The sequence below is a fragment of the Pleurodeles waltl genome, chromosome 1_2 (assembly GCF_031143425.1).
Source record: "Pleurodeles waltl isolate 20211129_DDA chromosome 1_2, aPleWal1.hap1.20221129, whole genome shotgun sequence".
NCBI lineage: Eukaryota > Metazoa > Chordata > Amphibia > Caudata > Salamandridae > Pleurodeles > Pleurodeles waltl.
Window position 1 is genome coordinate 167,823,940 of NC_090437.1, and position 17,250 is coordinate 167,841,189.

The 17,250-nt window shown below is 46.4% G+C and overlaps 1 protein-coding gene across 4 annotated transcripts in view; it reads left to right on the forward strand.

The window, feature by feature from the left end:
- Nucleotides 1-17,250, forward strand: part of LOC138298826 (zinc finger protein OZF-like) — a 206,471-nt gene that overhangs the window by 153,734 nt on the left and 35,487 nt on the right. For 3 of the 4 annotated variants that reach the window (XM_069236907.1, XM_069236908.1, XM_069236905.1), the window contains exon 5: nt 4,456-4,572. The exons of the other annotated variant lie outside the window; for it this stretch is intronic. In XM_069236907.1, the coding sequence (XP_069093008.1) occupies nt 4,456-4,572 (117 nt within the window). The remainder of the gene's footprint in view (nt 1-4,455; nt 4,573-17,250) is intronic. 4 annotated transcript variants of the gene reach the window in all.

A 17,250-nucleotide genomic window follows, 5' to 3' on the forward strand; every position in this document is an offset into this window, starting at 1 on the left:
ATGTGTGAGTGCGTGTATGTTGCCTTGTGTGAATGCATGTGTTTGTGTATGTATGTAAGTGTGTGCAGGTGTGTGTGTGAATGGATGTATGCATGCGTGGATGTATGTTGGAATGGGTGTGTTTATGCATGTGTGTGTGTGTATGGAGGGGTGTGTATGGGGGGTCTGGAGAGGAAGAGGGGGGTGGGTGGAAAAACCTGTGGAGGGGGTGGCAAAGAATCCTCTCAGTGACAGGGAAAGGATTCTGTGTCACTGATAGTGCCTACCGCCATGGTTTTCATGGCAGTAAGGATGGCGTAGGCGGGGTCATAATCCTGCAGGTGGGCAAGTGATGGCCGCTGGGCTGGAGAGTGAAGTCTCCAGCCCGGCGGTTCACCAAACCGTCAATGTCATAATATGGAAAAAAAAGTACCGCCAGCCTCTTGGCAGTACTTTCCTCCATATTAACGCAGACCGCCGGTGTCGTAATGACCCCCTATATCTTAACACTAACAGCTCTTCCTTGAATAAGCTTCAAGTGGCTCAGGAATGTGGCTGCCCGCCTCATTTTTAGCATTCCTAAATGTCTCTCTGTCAGTGACTGGATTCATTTCCTTCACTGACTAGTCAAAAAACTTATTATGTTCAAGGTTGTCTGCATGGACTTTTTACCATTGCACTTCAAAGCTTCCAGTTAATTAAATTCCTTTTTTCATTGGTACATTCCTTGTAGACCTCTTAGATTTTCCCTCTGTAAGAAAGTGATGATTCCCAAGTACTGGAAAGCAAAATGGGGTGGGCGTTTCATCTCAGTGGCTGCTGCCAAACTCTGGAGATCCCTGCCAGCACACATGTCGGAAGTAGGTTCCTTCATGAGACTTAAAAAAAACATCTAAAGACTTGTTTTTTTCCATATAGACACTTCCTCGTGTTGCTGCTCTGCTTTAGTTTTAGAGATATCTCTCCGGTTCAGCGTTTTTACATTTTAAGGTTTAGTGCGATTTACAAACTCTATTTTCATTTCATTTTCATACTTAAAAATATGAAGAAATAAAAATTAAACAGAAGGTAAAAATAAAAGTACAAATTGGAGAAAATAAATAAACGACGTACAATGATAATTGCTATAATTTCAATTAAATATATTCTAAAAGGTCTACATAAATAATAACCTGTAATATGAACATTCTTCAGAGAATGTACTGGATCAAGCATTCCATCACAGGGTACAACATTGCCTCTCTCAATTCAGAGCACCTCAACAGACTGCCAACAAATTAACAGGCTCATTTAGTAGATGCTTTAGTTCCTATCTAACACCCCAATTATGCTACTTCCTATTCATTGTGTCCTTCAGTCACTTTGTGTCAATGCATGTACACCATCTCAGTTCAGTCCACCGTTAATGATAACATGGATCCCAGTAAAAACTTGGTTCTCCACGGTTGACCTAGTGCTTATCTTGAGCTGGTGGTTTCCGGTGCTCAGCACCAGCACTCAATTGTCAACAGCAGCGCTTATGACAGTCTATCATATGGTGGTGCTGTTTGTCTAATTTAGAGATGAGCACAACAATAGTTTTTTATTAATTCAGTATTCAATAAAAAATTACTTTTACCCGTCACCCAAGCCATTTTTTTGTCTGTGGGGTCCTTCAATAGTCTGAATTGTCACATTAGTAGGAGTAGGATGGTTAGTAGTTGCATGGATACTGTCATTTGGCAGCACTGTCAGTGGGAACGGGTGGTGCAAGTTGCAGTGGCCTCCTGACAAGGGCCCTGATACGTATTTTGTTTTTTACAAATTAAGCATTGAGTACATCACTGTGGACAGCGCGCAATTTCAGATCTCTCCATGATTTTCTGTTTTTTCACCCTCTGATTTGTTGTTCCTTCCCCTGTTGTCACCACATTCTAACATATCTGTCTAGAGCCCCACCCCATCACTGGACTGCTCAGCAACCTTTCAATCCTGCCCAGCTTTACACATCACTTCCCTCTTCCTCATCACTGCCTTTCAGACCCCATTCCCTGCCCCACACCCGTTTGACTCTGCTTGTTAGCCCTACCCAATAACACCACCTGCTCTCATCATAACTCTGAGCTGCAGGTAAAGCATGCAGTTCTGCAGCCATCCTGTCAGCCATGCCACCTATGAGCTCCTGTTTCAGCATAACCTTCTTGTATCTTTTGATTACCCGCTGGTCTTTCAGTTTAGATTCCAAAAGCAGTGACTACCAGATGGTATGAGGCAAAAAATGCATTGTGGTAAGTCAAACAGTGTTATAACACTCCAAAAGTATCATAAGATGACAGCCAGTACTCAACAAACACCTAAATACGTATGTCATAGGTTTTGGTCCTTAAGTAATGTCCCAGCTCTATGTAGAACACCAAAACGATGATGGGTGGAATGCTTGAATTTATCACAGCCATCGATAATTACTCTGCGCCACATTCCAGTCTGTTGTTTTTTGGCTCCTTATACAGTTGCAGGAAGGCACTAATGGTATGCAAACCAGTCTTGGCCCTGCCGCAATAGGTACAATGTAGTCTGAACTGTTAAGCCAGTTTCTCTCTGAGTGGAAATACAAGCACCTCTAGACTGTTCTTAGCCTTACTAGGCCTCATTAGTGAGGAACAGCCTGGGTCCTATTCAAAGTGACCTACATCTGGGCCTGGCCATCACACTGAGGGCATCTCTCTGAGAAAACTAAGTAGGTGATTGGTGGAGTGCTTGGGCTACTTTCCAGTCCAATGTTATTTGCTTACTTTACCGCTACAAATGAGAACCAACCAAACTTAAATCAGTCTTGGTCTAGTCCCAACAGGAACAGTTCCACCCAAACTGCAAGACAACTTCGCCTCGGAACAGAAAAGCAATCATTATTGGTCCTCATCATTGAGGACCAGCCTGAGCTATAGGTACAGTGAGCTACATGCCTGGGCCCACCTGTTATACCTAAGGTAGTCTTACCGTGAATAACCCCGCTCTGAAGGCGTACGAATGTCATCACACAGGAGGAAGGCTAGGGGATGATGTAAATGAGTTGTGTGCAGCAAATTCACGAGGGGCAGAGTGGTGTTAAATGAGAAATGACTTCTCTTAGCACAGTGGCCTAGAGCAGGAAAACAACTTTGCATTTAGGAAGCCACTAAAAATTAATAAGCAGGAATGTGCATAACTTACTGTAATGCAAAGATCTTTTAGTATCATCATTGAGGTAAAGCAGTGGAACAAGAAGAAGGGAAGGAGAAGACATGAAGAGGGAGGGAGAAGAATGAAGGGTAAGTGGGAGGGCAGATGAAGAGAAAGGGAGATAGGAGAAAGGGAAATTGGGTGGATTTGATAAATGGACTAAGGCCATGAAGGATGGCAAAAAAATTGAAGGTTGCTTGCAAAAAGGTATAACCCCTCGTCTACTGACATTAAAAGTGCAGAGAAAATCAGGAAAAATCATAGGGGAAAGGAAAGAAAAATCACCAGATGTATTTTGCTCGCAGTCTTCCCCAACAAATATTTTGCTCCGAGTCATTCCTAAATGTGAAGTCAACTGTAGCAACTCAAGATAGGATTTTAGGTTGCAGAGGAGAGAGAAGCCAGGGCATTACGATTATGGGCACTGCTGGCTGTAGAAGAGGTAAGAGATGACCCGGCAGCAAGGATTTTCTTCAGCATTAAATCCAACAGCAAGATGACATGACCAATGACCACTGAAGTGAAACGATGGTCTCGAATTAAGGCCACCACAAAAATGCAACAGTAAATCATTTTGCATAATGGGACAGGTCTTAATTTATTTGAATATGGTGATTTCATTCATACCATTTACTTAATCAGCAAAAGAAAGTGACGGATGAAAATGCTGAAACTGATATTTATATCATAGTCATCCATATTTAATATCAGTGGAACTGTATGAGGAACGGTAGGAAAGAGCTACGTTAGCCTTGTATTTAACACAAGGCCATGCACTACTACTGTTCTCGGGGTCAGAGGGGAAGCCATGGCCCTCACTTCCTCTACAGCACTGAAAACTCAATCTTTAAAAAATGTCTGTTTACGAAGCCCAACTTTCACTAACAGTGGTGATGGCCCCAAGAGGATGAATGTGATACAGACATGTGAGTATGATACATTTGTGGTTATAAGTTTTTTTGTGATGCGACTAATGCCATATGACAGATTTAAAACCCTTTTCAATTGTGCAAATTAAATCAAGGGAACGTGGACAAGATTTTACCTTTTTCCTCTCCACGAAATTAATACACGCTGATGAAATGGTAAGAAATCATTAGATATGTATTTCCTACCCTACACCATAATCACTGGGAAAACTAGATTTAAACCACACTTTCAGCACAGACATCCCTTTTCATTTGCTGTAGTACTTCAGATGCTCCCGAAATAGGCCATTTGCTGTTGTACTTAAAATGCTCCGAAGTAAGCAAATATTTTTTGTTTTTTTCACACCAGGATTGCCATTTTCCCATACCAATGCTTGTTTGCAAAAGGACGGCCAATCAACTACAGGACTCCTCACTTCTCAGGATGGTGTTAATGTAGATGCAAGCAGCACTGACCTGAGTTCAGGTATGTCACTGTTACGTGGTTGAAGTTAAGATCTCTTTACAACCTGCAGAATTCAGAGTCAAAAATGGCCGTTCATCCTTTCCAGGTTTATCAAAAGATCATAATTGAGTTGGGTAATAGTAGTAGACAGTTAGTGCTGGTGGCTGTAAGTGGCGGGCACTCACACTCGTTTAGAGACTGAGACTTGCTCTTCATCATCACACCCTGTTTCAGAGCAAGAGAGAGAAAAGCAAGTAAGGGAAAAGGAAGGAGGAAGAGAAAGGTAGGCAAAAAGTGACAAATGCAGAAAGCAGGAATGAAAAAGAACTTGCAAGAGTGAACTAAAGAGACAACAAGGAGCTCATTATGAGTTTGGTGGTCTTTTCAGAAGACTGCTGGGGTGGCAGCCGCCAAAAGGCCACCATGTTGGCGGTAATCTGACTGCTGCATTACGACACACACCGTGAAGACCACCAAATAATAGCCACAAATCCAACAGCTTCAGGACATTGGAGGGCGGAAAAGAAGCAGTTCCACCACACTGACACATTCCGCCCACCAGATTACGAGCCACAAATCAGCACAGCAGTTGTTGCACACAGAAAACCATTGGTGGCGAGAACCACTGCGCTCAGAATCCGCCACAGTCAGAACACAACACCACATTGGACATTTTGAATATCCCACACCTAACACACATACACTCACCAGACACACCTACTCACGGCACTATATAACACACCCCAACACAACCACAATCCTTTGTTACAAAATCAACATACACAGAGAGCAGGCAAATACACACATCTAGCACCATTACACCATAGGCAGAGATACACCTCCCACCCAGCAAACACAACACAACTGCACTACCAATACAAAACCTGCATAATGACCACACACACACACACCACAAGCCTCCATCACCCACTATGTACCACCCACACCCCATCAATCACCACACACTGCACCATTAAATACATAACACCGCCCTCCCACCCACAACACAACCACCACCATGTCCCCACAAATGCACCCACGGTTCACAGACGACGAGTTGAGGATCATGGTGGATGAAAGTGTCAGGGAAAAGCGACAACTGTTTGGAGCACAGTTCCGGAAAACCTCGATTGTCAGGAAAATGGAGTTGTGGCAGAGAATAGTTGACAGGGTCAACTCAACAGGTAACCATCCACGCACAAGGGAGGACATCAGGAAGAGGTGGAACGACCTTAAGGGGAAGATGCGTTCCATGGCATCACAACACCATATCGCAGTGCACAAGACTGGCGCTGGGTCACCACTTCCTCCCCATAATTCACATCTTTGCAGGAGAAGGTCTTGAACATCCTGCATCCAGAGATCCTGACTGGAATACCTGGTGGACTGGACTCTGGTAAGTGCACACAACGTCCATTTCACACAGCTGTCTTGTACTGCATGTTTCCTCAGCACCAAAATAATCCCCAATATACTGCCTGTCTCACTACACATCTCACCTATCCACCTAATGCCCATCTCCTGCATGCCACACCTCCACCTAGCCTAAATGCCCACACAGCCCCTGGCAATGGTGCGCCTAGCATGGACTAAAACTAACACTACGACTCCCACAGTGCACAAGCCCATCTACCTGAATACCTGGAATGTGCATATCAAATCACATCCCTTGCATGAATGCCAATTGGACTAGTCATGCTAACTAGATGTTATGACAGAGGACCACAACATGGCAATGACAGTGATGCAAGGAAACAACACAATGGCAAACATGGCAAAACACAGCTGCATCACTGTGACTAATTCAATTAGCCACTAATCATGATCCACAACCCAGGACGTCACCACCATGGTATGGTATGTCAGATGGCAGATACCATGCACATGCACAGCATGCACAGACAGCTGATTTAACCTTGCATACTCCCCTCCACTCACTGGGAAACCATTCTATGTCCAGCCTTCTGCCACTCACAACTACTAAGGCTGTATAGTCACCAGCTAACATTGCAGAACAGTCATGTGAACTATCAGTCTGTACCAGTACCCATCCACACAGACAGATGTACTGAACCTGAATGACACCTACCTAAATGGAGTATGGCACACATGTCACACACCACTACCTAACACCAATGGTATGCTGGGCAGCTTCTGTCACTGTCATTGCTGGGAACCATGTCAAGCCACTGTATGCATCTGATAAAGAGTGCACCAAACTCATCTTCAAAATGTAACTCCCTCTCTCGCTCCATCCACAGGTACCCCTGCAATTGCCACCATGGAGAGGATACCAGAGACTGCTAGCCCACCATAGGATGAAGGCCCCAGTGAGGACAACATGCCTGGATGTCTGGACACTGAAGACGTAACCTACCTGGCCCATCTGGGACACCTGGTCAGCCTACCACTCCCTGCCTCACCCTGCCCATAACAACCCCCTTAAACCCTGTGGCCTCAACATCACAGCCTATCCTTTGTCCCCAAACCTGTGTCCCAAGGACAGATGAAACTATTGTGTGCCCCACAGTACAGTGACCTAAGTCAACCTCCCAAACCCTGACAATGAAGGTCCTGCTAACACTGGGAGTGGGCACACCATGCTAGGGGCACAGGCACATGGGGGCAAGGGCATGGGAGGGAAGCTGTGGGCCGGAGGATGGGGCCCCCAAAGGGACTCTACTGACCAGGCTACCATCTTCCAGGTCCTGGGAGCATACCAACAATCACAGGACAGGATGGGCCAGATCATAACCATTTTGGGGGAAAACCAAAGGCTGCAGAGGGAATACCACCAGGAGGTCATGCAGCAGTGGCAGGCCCACTGTGCCACCATGGTCTCCATAGCAGGGGTGCTGAGAGATATCAACACCAGCCTGCGTGCTTCCTCCACCCAGCAACAGGCCCCTTCCACTACCAACATAACATCACACCCATCTACATCAGTGGTAGCCATCGGAATAGAGGTCCTACCAGCTGCCAGGGGAACCCCAGTCCTCAGACACCCCTCCCTCTGTAGCTGATGAATCCCCCCCACAAATGTGGACATCCATCCAGACATCTGGCTGGAGCAGATGGCAAGACCATACCAACTGCCAGGAAGTGACCCTCATCTGATTTGTCCCCCTTGTGTGCCACTGAGACACCCTGTTGACTGTTCAGTGACATAACTCCATCTTCCCATTGGCAATTGGCCACTGGACCTGTGCAACCAACAGCTGTACCACCTACTCTGATGATTGCATCTACCATGACCCACTCATCACCTCTTGGAAAAATTTGCACCATATTTGTTTGTTGCCAATATATGCACAATAAACACCAGTGGACTAGAGCTACTGTATAAGTGTCTTCATTACAACATCAACAAAAGTCATGATTGCCATACGTGAGAAGGGTATGCACACCCACATCCAACAGGAGAGGGAGGCATCCTCAGCAGGAGACATATTACATAAGATATGTTGCAGGACACGTCACACAGTCCACAATCCTGAGCCATATAGTAGTATAGTCAGCATGCAAACCTGCAAAAAGACAATTACAGAGAGTACCTTCAGGATGGAAGGCATGGAGCCACACAGAGCACATATGGAGCATATAGAGGTTGTCCTCTGTGTAGATTACCACCTAACCAGGGTCCCCAAAAGATTACCTATCCAACTCCAGTCACAGTATGTTCATCATGTAGCACGGTAGCTTGCATCTGTCATTTACAACTCTCAATCCTCTAATCATTCAGCTATGGCTAGTGACTATAAAAGACCACGCCATTGGTAGCAGAGGCACATTTATTCTTAACACAGTCAATAGGTGGAATGACGTCTACAGGAGAATGCAGTCAGTAGGTGGAATGACATGTCTACAGGAGAAGGAGAATACAGCACACATTGCCCATTACTGGTCTGTATATTGGAAATTAAAATCAAGGACAATTCAGTGGGTACACATGTTAGAGATGAGAAATAGTAACTGCATACATGACATACAAATAGTCTGCTCCCCCAACACACACATAGGGATAGGACCACATCATACCACCACTGATGAGTTAACTCTGGAGGACTATTGTCAGCATTTCATGTGGACAATCAGCACTTGCCAAACCAAAATCACCAGACCTGTATGTTACTGGAAGTACTGATTGATGAGCTCAGTCCTAGAGTCAGCTGCATCTTCCTCATCTGCCTCCTCATCACTTGCCATGTCAGCATTACCAGCCACTGGTCCAGTTGCCTCACCCTCATCAGCTAGCAATGGAATCTGGTGTCTCAGGGCTAGATTTTGGAGCATGCAGAAGGCTACTACTATCTGGCATACCTTTTGGGGTAAGTAGAGGAGGGCACCTCCAGATAGGTCCAAACACCTGTATCCGTCTTTCAGGAAGCCAAATATCCTTTCTATTACATGACTCGTCCTCCCGTAGTCCTTATTGAAAAAGACTTCCCCATCAGTGGCAAGGTACCTCACTGGTGTCAGCAGGTACAGCGACAGGGAAGAATATGATGACAGATGCAACTACAGTGAACCACATTCAAATGGATACATACCAAGGAGCGAGGCCCTCTCTGTGTGTAGTCGTGCCATCATGTGTGGGACATTGCTGTTCCTCAAAATGAAGGAGTCATGAACAGATACAGGAAACTTGGCTGTGACCTGTGAGATATACTGGTCTGCCAGACACATCAGCTGAATTTTAAGGGAGTGGTAGTTCTTCTGGTTCCTATACACCTGTTCATTGGCACTGGGAGGAACCAGGGCTAGATGGATGCCATCAATGGTCCCTATCACTTGAGGGATGTGTCCCATTTCATAAAAGTCTGCCTTCACATAGGCCAAAATCCGCACGTTGGGGGAACCTGATGTAGCTGTCCAAGTGTTTCAACAATGCACACAGTACATCCTTCAAACCTAGACTGAACATTGGCTGTGACATCCCTGCTGCCAAGCCCACTGTATTCTGAAAGGAGCCTGTGGCAAGAAAGTGTAGCACTGACAGGACTTATACTGTGGGAGGGATGGAATAGAGATTGTGTGTGGTTGGTAACAGATCAAGCTCCAACTGTGTGCATAGATCCATGATGGTCAGACAATTCAGATGATAGGTTTGTATGATGTGCCTGACCTCCAGGGTTGCAAGGTCAGCTAGTGGACTGTACACTAGTGGTTGCCTCAATCTATTCATGGCATCAAATCTAGGTAGAGAGGAGAGAATGTGCCTTGAGAAAAGGACTTTACACATGTAAGCTGAAGTTTTCAAAGTTAGCACACACCTAACACTATCAGACATGCGCTGCACTGCAGACATATACATAAATGTGAATGCAGATGCAATTTGGACACCAGCCTTGCAGCACAATGCTAAACATGTAAGTCGTTAGGATACATGTACACATGTCAGCTCTACCATAATGGCACAACATGGGGTTACTCCCCAATTTGTCCTAATACGTATATGGTGCACATGAATTGGCACATCAGTGCTTAAGATGTGCTCAAAATGGCAGCCGCCTGTCCTGCAGCACTGGACAGATGGAAGTGACCTAAGTCCACCGGCATATGTCGTCATGGCGGTAGAGGTCGCAACCGCCGTGCAACTTTTCTTTGGTTAACATTGCTGCCTAAGGGGACTTGGGGCCAATGCAATGACCACTGGTGGTGACTGTCCTATACGTGGCGGCCGTGACCGCCATTTTCTGCAGCCTTGCTCACTTGACTCCTGACACAGTTGCCAGCAAGACCTCGCTGACCTGAGCTGTACTGTCTCTGGGAGCCATCATGCCACGTCCTGCAGGTGATAGGGCCCCAGCCTTCACCCCTGAAGAGCTGGAGAAGCTTTTGGACTGGGTCCTAACCCGGTATGGACAGCTATATGAGGCACCAGAGGAACAGGTGAGCCCAATGACATAGTTGTGCGTGATAGGGGTGCATGTGACGGTGAATGTGGTAAGTGTACCGTTGAGAGAGTATAGGTGGCTGCAGAGGGCATGAAGTGAAAGTGTATGGGCAGTGAGGACAGGTATGTGTGGGCACTTGGTGACTGTGAAGTGTATAGGCCTCTCCTGTTAGTATGGTACCAGTGTACATGACTATCTCCTTTTATGTGTGTCATCCATGCAGGTGCACGCCCATCAGAAGAAAGGGATCTGGCGTGCCATTGCCAAGGAAGTGCGGACCATGGGGGTTCATAGCCGGCAGACCACCCACTGTCGCAAGTGGTGGGAGGACCTGAAACGCTGGGCCCGGAAGACCGCAGAGGCGCAGCTGGGGATTTCCACCCAACGAGGGAGGGGTGCCCATCAGACCCTGACCTCCTAATGGCCTGCATATTGGCGGTGGTCACCCCTGAGGTGGATGGGCGTTTGAGTGCAGCACAGCATCCACAAGAAGGTAAGTACTGACTGTAACATGAGACTTGCATAGAGTTTATTAGATTAGCTGCCTCACTGTGGCTATAGTGAAACTGTTGTCAATGGTACTTGAAAATAGACTTATGGGTAATGGGTAGTAACCACCCGGCTTTTTGAGCATTAGTTGTAGATGTGTCTTGATGGGTTGCTGCCAGTGGATGTTCTTCTTCCATATCCAGTATTCTCCATGTCTGCATTGTGGAATTGGTCTAATCAGATTGGTACATGTGTGACTCCGTCCTGCCTTTACGATGGATGTGAGCTTGCGTACCACCCTAGCCATTGAATATGACCTGCTCCATCCCTCGGTATTTGGGCATTTGTGGCTCTAAGGTGTCAGTTCACTCCCTCATCTATGGCACACCGGTACATGCAACAGCGTGACTCTACTTTTATCATAGGGACTATAGTAATCAGGTACTGGTAAAGGTGTTGACACCATGTGAATCAGCCATAACATTTTCACCACAGATATGGCTTGTGTATGACTTCGACTAATGGCTTGCCACTTGTATTCTTATATTGATTATCTGCTATCTATTGGATATGTGAAGGTTAGTCAAGTAGGCTGATTTGCAATGTAGATTTGAAATGGTCTGATTGCAAACATCATGCATTTGTAAGTGCTAGACTTGGGGGGATGAAACCTTAAACATAATGGGATGGTAGTAGAGGTGGTAAGTGCCTAGACAGACACCTTCATTCGCAGTGTGTAATGTAAATACCATGTATGCCAATGCCCTAGCATATCACAGTGCTACATAGCTTACTGTCTACCTACATCATGTCGCAATTGTTACTTGGGGGCACATCTGATGAAGTGTGAACATGTCAGCTAGCCTGGCCTCGCTGAAGCGGGTGATTAGGACAGGATTGATTACTGCATTACTGATGATATGTCATGTGAGATTTATGTTGCATTTCCACTGCTGAGACAGCCCTATGTAGTAGTGTGGTGTGTTGTCCGTTCCAAGGCAGGGCTGCATATTGCAACCATGTATTGAGCGTCAGAGATGAGTTTTGTCATGAGTTAGGTACAGGTAATCTCTAGTCAGGAATGGTGTGATTAGGGTGGTGTTATGATGTTGTGAAGTCCTACTGGTGAAAATGCATGTGTGGTGGTTTTGTTTGTGGACCATGATGTCATAAATGTGTTCTTGTTGTTCATCAGTTGTGACACTGCACTCAGTGAATAGGTATAGATGTGTTATATGTGCAATATGGGCCATTGTCGATGCACTCAGATGTATGGTTAGTTGTGATAGATATGGTATTGGTGTTTGGAGATATTCCTCTATGATTGGTTTAGACGAGGGTTCTGCAAAGTCGGTCCTGGAGAGCCGGGTCCATGCCAGATTTTTTGCATATCCTCATTTAGAAAAATGTAGATTTCTGAAACATCTTTTTTCTACATATGGATATGCTAAAAATCTTGCATGGACCCGGCTCTCCAGGACCGACTTTGCAGAACCCTGGTTTAGACCAATCACATGCCTGTACCCATAACTTGTCACATGTCACCTGTATGTATGTTCAACTTGTAGTGGCTTAATCAGTCATTAGTGAGAAATTACCATTATTGTACAGAGTGTTATGACAGCCTTGTAATGTGACAGGCAGATGCTGTGTGATGTGTAAGTGTAGTAGTAGTCACGGTCATGAATATCCCACAAAGGTTATGGACTGATCAGCTGTTGTAACTGTACAGGTCTGATGTGTTAAGTTCATCCAGCTGCACTTCCAATAGGTGATAGGAGTATGGAGAGCTCTTATGTGAATTCAGGTAGACATTTGTACTTCACCCAAGGCATGATGTACATGCAGACATTACTATGGTGGTGATCATGTGGATGACTCCAGTGGTGCAGACTTACTTGGATGTTGATGTGGGTGTGACAATGGGTGGGTATGGGTGACTTGTTGTGACATGATGTAGGACAAGTGCATTGGCACCTGAGATTGCCTAGGCAAGATATGTATAGTCACAGATGTTCTTGCTTACAAGTGTGTATGTGAGGTATGTGTTAACTCCCTCTCTCCCTATCTCCTTTTCTCTCTGTATTTGTGTGCATCAGCAGTCGAAGGAGGAGGGGCACAGGCAAGTGGGGATGTTGCAGGCCACGTGACCCGGAGTTCTGCTACCAGCAACAGCGAGGGACCCAGTGGCACAGAGAGCGAGGGTAATGCCACCGGTGAGACCGGATCATCAACATCATCTTTGGAATCCTCTTCCAGTGGACACTCCCTGGCAGTGGCAGACCCTTTTGGGACCACCCCAGCACCATCTTTGTCCGCCAACCCCCTTACTACCACCGCCCTCCCTGTAGCTCCCTACCCAGTTCCCCGTGCCCGCTCACTCAGGAGGGTGGATGTCTCTTTCGCTGCAGGCACCTCTGTCCCTGCCCCAGTCAGCCCTGCTGCCCTCGGTGAGGAGGCTATTGGCCTCCTGAGGTCGATCTCTGTGGGTCAGTTGACCATTAAGAATCCCATCCAGGGACTTGCAGCTCAAGTCCAGCAGAGCAATGCATTCCTAGAGGGCATTCACAGTGCACTGGCTGGCCTCCAGGGATACTTTCAGGCGCTGGCCCCCATACTGACAGCAGCCAGTCACCCTTTGTCTACCGTCCCCCCAACACCTACCTCTACCCAAACCCAAACCCCTCTTCCCAAACCAAGCCAAAACAGACAGACACACAAGCATGCATCCACCTCAACAGCCAAAAGTACCACTGACAAACACAAGCACCACAAGTGCCACCACCGGCATGCACACAAACAACACTCACCTGCACACATACAACATCACTACCTGCACCGACTCCCCCACCACCTCCTTCTTCACAGACACTACACCAGACACACCTGCACCCACCACACCATCTTTAACAGATCCAGCCACAACTCCTATCTTACCCACGGTCAGCACAATAGCAGTCACCACATCTACACTCACCACAACCACCGACACACCCACATGCAGCACATCTACCATACCTGCAGTCACCACCCCAACAGACAGTCACCCATCCAGCATGGCATCTCCCAGCACCTCCTCCCCTCCTCCAAAAACACATAAACGCCCACACTCAATAGACACCCACCACCCACAAGCATTCATTGCACGCACTTGCACCCAAGACATCCACACCTACACCTCCTGCAGCCACTCCCTCTCCCTACACTCCCAAACCCTTTTGCAATGGCCACCCCTGTGTGTCTAAAAAGCATTTCCTCTCTGAGTTTTCCCTGTTCCCTACTCCCCTCTCACCCCATAATACCCCCAAACGGTTTGTGTCCCTCCCCAATCTAGCCCTTCCACCTCCAGGTGCTCCCCTGCACCCGCTGCTAGTACTCATGCCCCTTGGCCTGCCAAGAAGTCAACCCCTTCCAAGGCCAAGGACCTCCCCAACCCCAGCTCAAGCCCAAACCCAAAGACCCCTCTCCCAAATCCAAAGACCCCTCTCCCAAACCCAAACCCTCCCAGGCCCCCAACCCCTGAGGTGCCTGCCTGCCCTCTTGATGCCCCTACCCTGTGGAGGTCATTTGTCAGTCAGGGGTCAAGTAGGGGCACATAGAGGTTTGATTTGTGCCTTTTGCATATTGGACATTGGACTGCCCTATTGGCTGATATTTGTATGTAATAATGTATTTTCTTGCAGAACAAATGTTTTAATACATCTGGCTGAGCCTGTTGTTGGCTTTGATGGTAACAACTTGACTTGCCTTTCTTTCCACATGACTGTATTGAATGTAGCACCTTTGGTTTGTTTGTTTGTGATGTGTGTGTATGTGTGTGTGTGTGGGTGTTGTGCTAGCTGTAGTGTCTGGTCTGCATGTGTGTGTGTGGCCCTGACTTTTGCGATGCTGTGATGGCTGTGTATTGTGTGTAGGATATTGATGTGTTTGGTACATGCATGTGTATTGATAAATTGTGTATTGTTTGTGTTGAGATGTGTAATGGTGGTATTGTGTGTCCTGGTGTGGTTGTTGTGTGTGCCTGCGTGTGTGTAGTGATGGATATGTCAGATGCATTGTGTGGTGTGTTGTGTTAGCGTGGTATGACGCATGTTTCGTTGTATGGCTGTGTATATTGTATGTCAGGTGTTGTTACGTGTTGTATTATGTATGTGGTGTAATGTCGAGGTGTGTACTGAAAGCACTTGATGTAGCATTGTGGTGTCATTGTGTGCCTTTGTGCTGTTGTGTATTGTTGTGTACAACGGTGCCGGTGCTGTGTATCTGCGAGTTGCTGTGTATCTTGCATGTATGTGTGGTGGCTGTGGTGTGTGTAGTATGGGTGTGCGTGTGTGTTTGTGTATGTGTGTGTGTGTGTATGTAGGTGTTTGTGTGTCAAGTAGATTTGTGTATACTCACGGTTGTTGTCTTCGTAGCCGTCGTTGTGCGTGCAGGAGCAGTGGACTTCCAGTTTGGGTTACATGGCGGCTCCAGACTGGTCTGTGTTGTGGTGTGGTGTGAGTGTCTCCTTTAATTGAGTTGGTTTCCGTCAGGAGTTTCGTGGTGGTTCGACCGTAGCAGAAAACCTGGCGGTGTGCAACCTCGTAATGTGTCTGGCGGAAACATGGTCACGCCGGCCTAATGGAGTACACCGCCGTCCGTGGCGGCTTGACTGCACTTGCGGTAGTTTGGCTGTCTTGTGATGGAAAGACTGCCATGCTCATAATTTAGTGGTCTTCTCCTCCAGCACTTTGGCGGTACGACTACTGCCGCCGACATGGCAGTCATGGAACCGCCTATCTCGTAGTGAACTTCAAAGTGTAGGGTCTTGGAAGAAATACATGAGGTGGAATCAGGAACGCAGCCTTGGCATACACCAAACCCCAGCACGGGGCATCACCTACAGTGGACATCTAAGAAAAAAGTTGGAGCCCTGTATTAAAACTTCTGTGAAGCAATTGTGAAGGAAAATTTCAATTGTACTAAGGACATGGAGGTGAGGATTATGCTTTACACCTTCATTTATTCCACTCAGCAGCCTTAAACACTATGATGAAAGACTACGAATCCCATAAGTCTTTGCAATAGTCTATAAAAATAAACACAGAGAACATCCCAATAAAAGCAGCATCATGGAACAGCACTTCCTCTTTCGAATAAACATCCAGAATTTTGCAATATCGTCAGAGGTCTTGTTTCTGGTCTGAACCTAGGGAAGAGAAAAATAGCGAAAAATTATTTTTTTTAATTGGACAAAGCTTTCCATTTCAAATCAATATCAGTACATTTCCAGAAATCCAATACTGTACAGAAACATGTGACACTATGTATAGAACCAAGTTTGGAAGTCATATTTAAGTTTTGTGATGCACCATAAAATCCTAAGATATTCATCTAACATTGCAGAATCACAATCACCGGCAGGAAGTGGGTATGCCCAAAAGGGTGGGATAATCCTCACCTCTGTGTCCGTAATAGAACTGTTTTACTTACCTGATTTTGGTTTGTGTGTACATTTTGTTTATTTTACTTACCTCCTAAGGGAGTATGTGCTCTGAGATATTTTTGGTTCATTGTCACTAAAATAAAGTACCTTTATTTTTTAGTAACTCTGAGTATTGTCTTTCTTATGATATACTACCTATATGATATAAGTGGTATGGTAGGAGCTTTTCATGTCTTCTAGTTCATCCTAAGCTGCTCTGCAATAGCTACCTCTATCAGCCTAAGCTGCTAGAACACTACTAATCTACTAATAAGGGATAACTGGACCTAGCACAAGGTGTAAGTACCATTGGTACTCACTATAAGCCAGGCCAGCCTCCTACAGGCATGTGCTCCTGCACCCGGGCCCGCTAACGTAACAGACTCCATGAATCATGCAGATGGTCACTGGAGGAGTGGCATGGGTCCCTAAAGCTCCCAGCATCGGGCTCAATGTGATTTGGAGGCAAATGATGTGGGATTGAAGATGTCACCAGCCAGGTCGGTGGCAGGGGTCATATATTTTCTAAGACGGCGAGTACTACAGAACAAAGGAGCCCTGTCCTTCTGGCTCATCATGGAACAGAGCCAGAGCGAGACTGAAGCGCAACATGTCTCAGAGGCCAACAGTTGGAAATCTGACAAGAGGCACCAGGGCCTAAAATGTCAAAAGTTGCAATGTATTGGCGGGGTCAGCCTCGAAGCAGAAAGGCGACCTGTCTTCTAGGAAATGCTTGGCCTGCTGAAAAGAAGGGAGGCTGTGATGGAGACTCACATGGCCTCATGCATCAGAAAGGCAGACCAGGGAAGAAGACAGGCATGGGGCCACTCATGCAGCTGACCCTAAGAC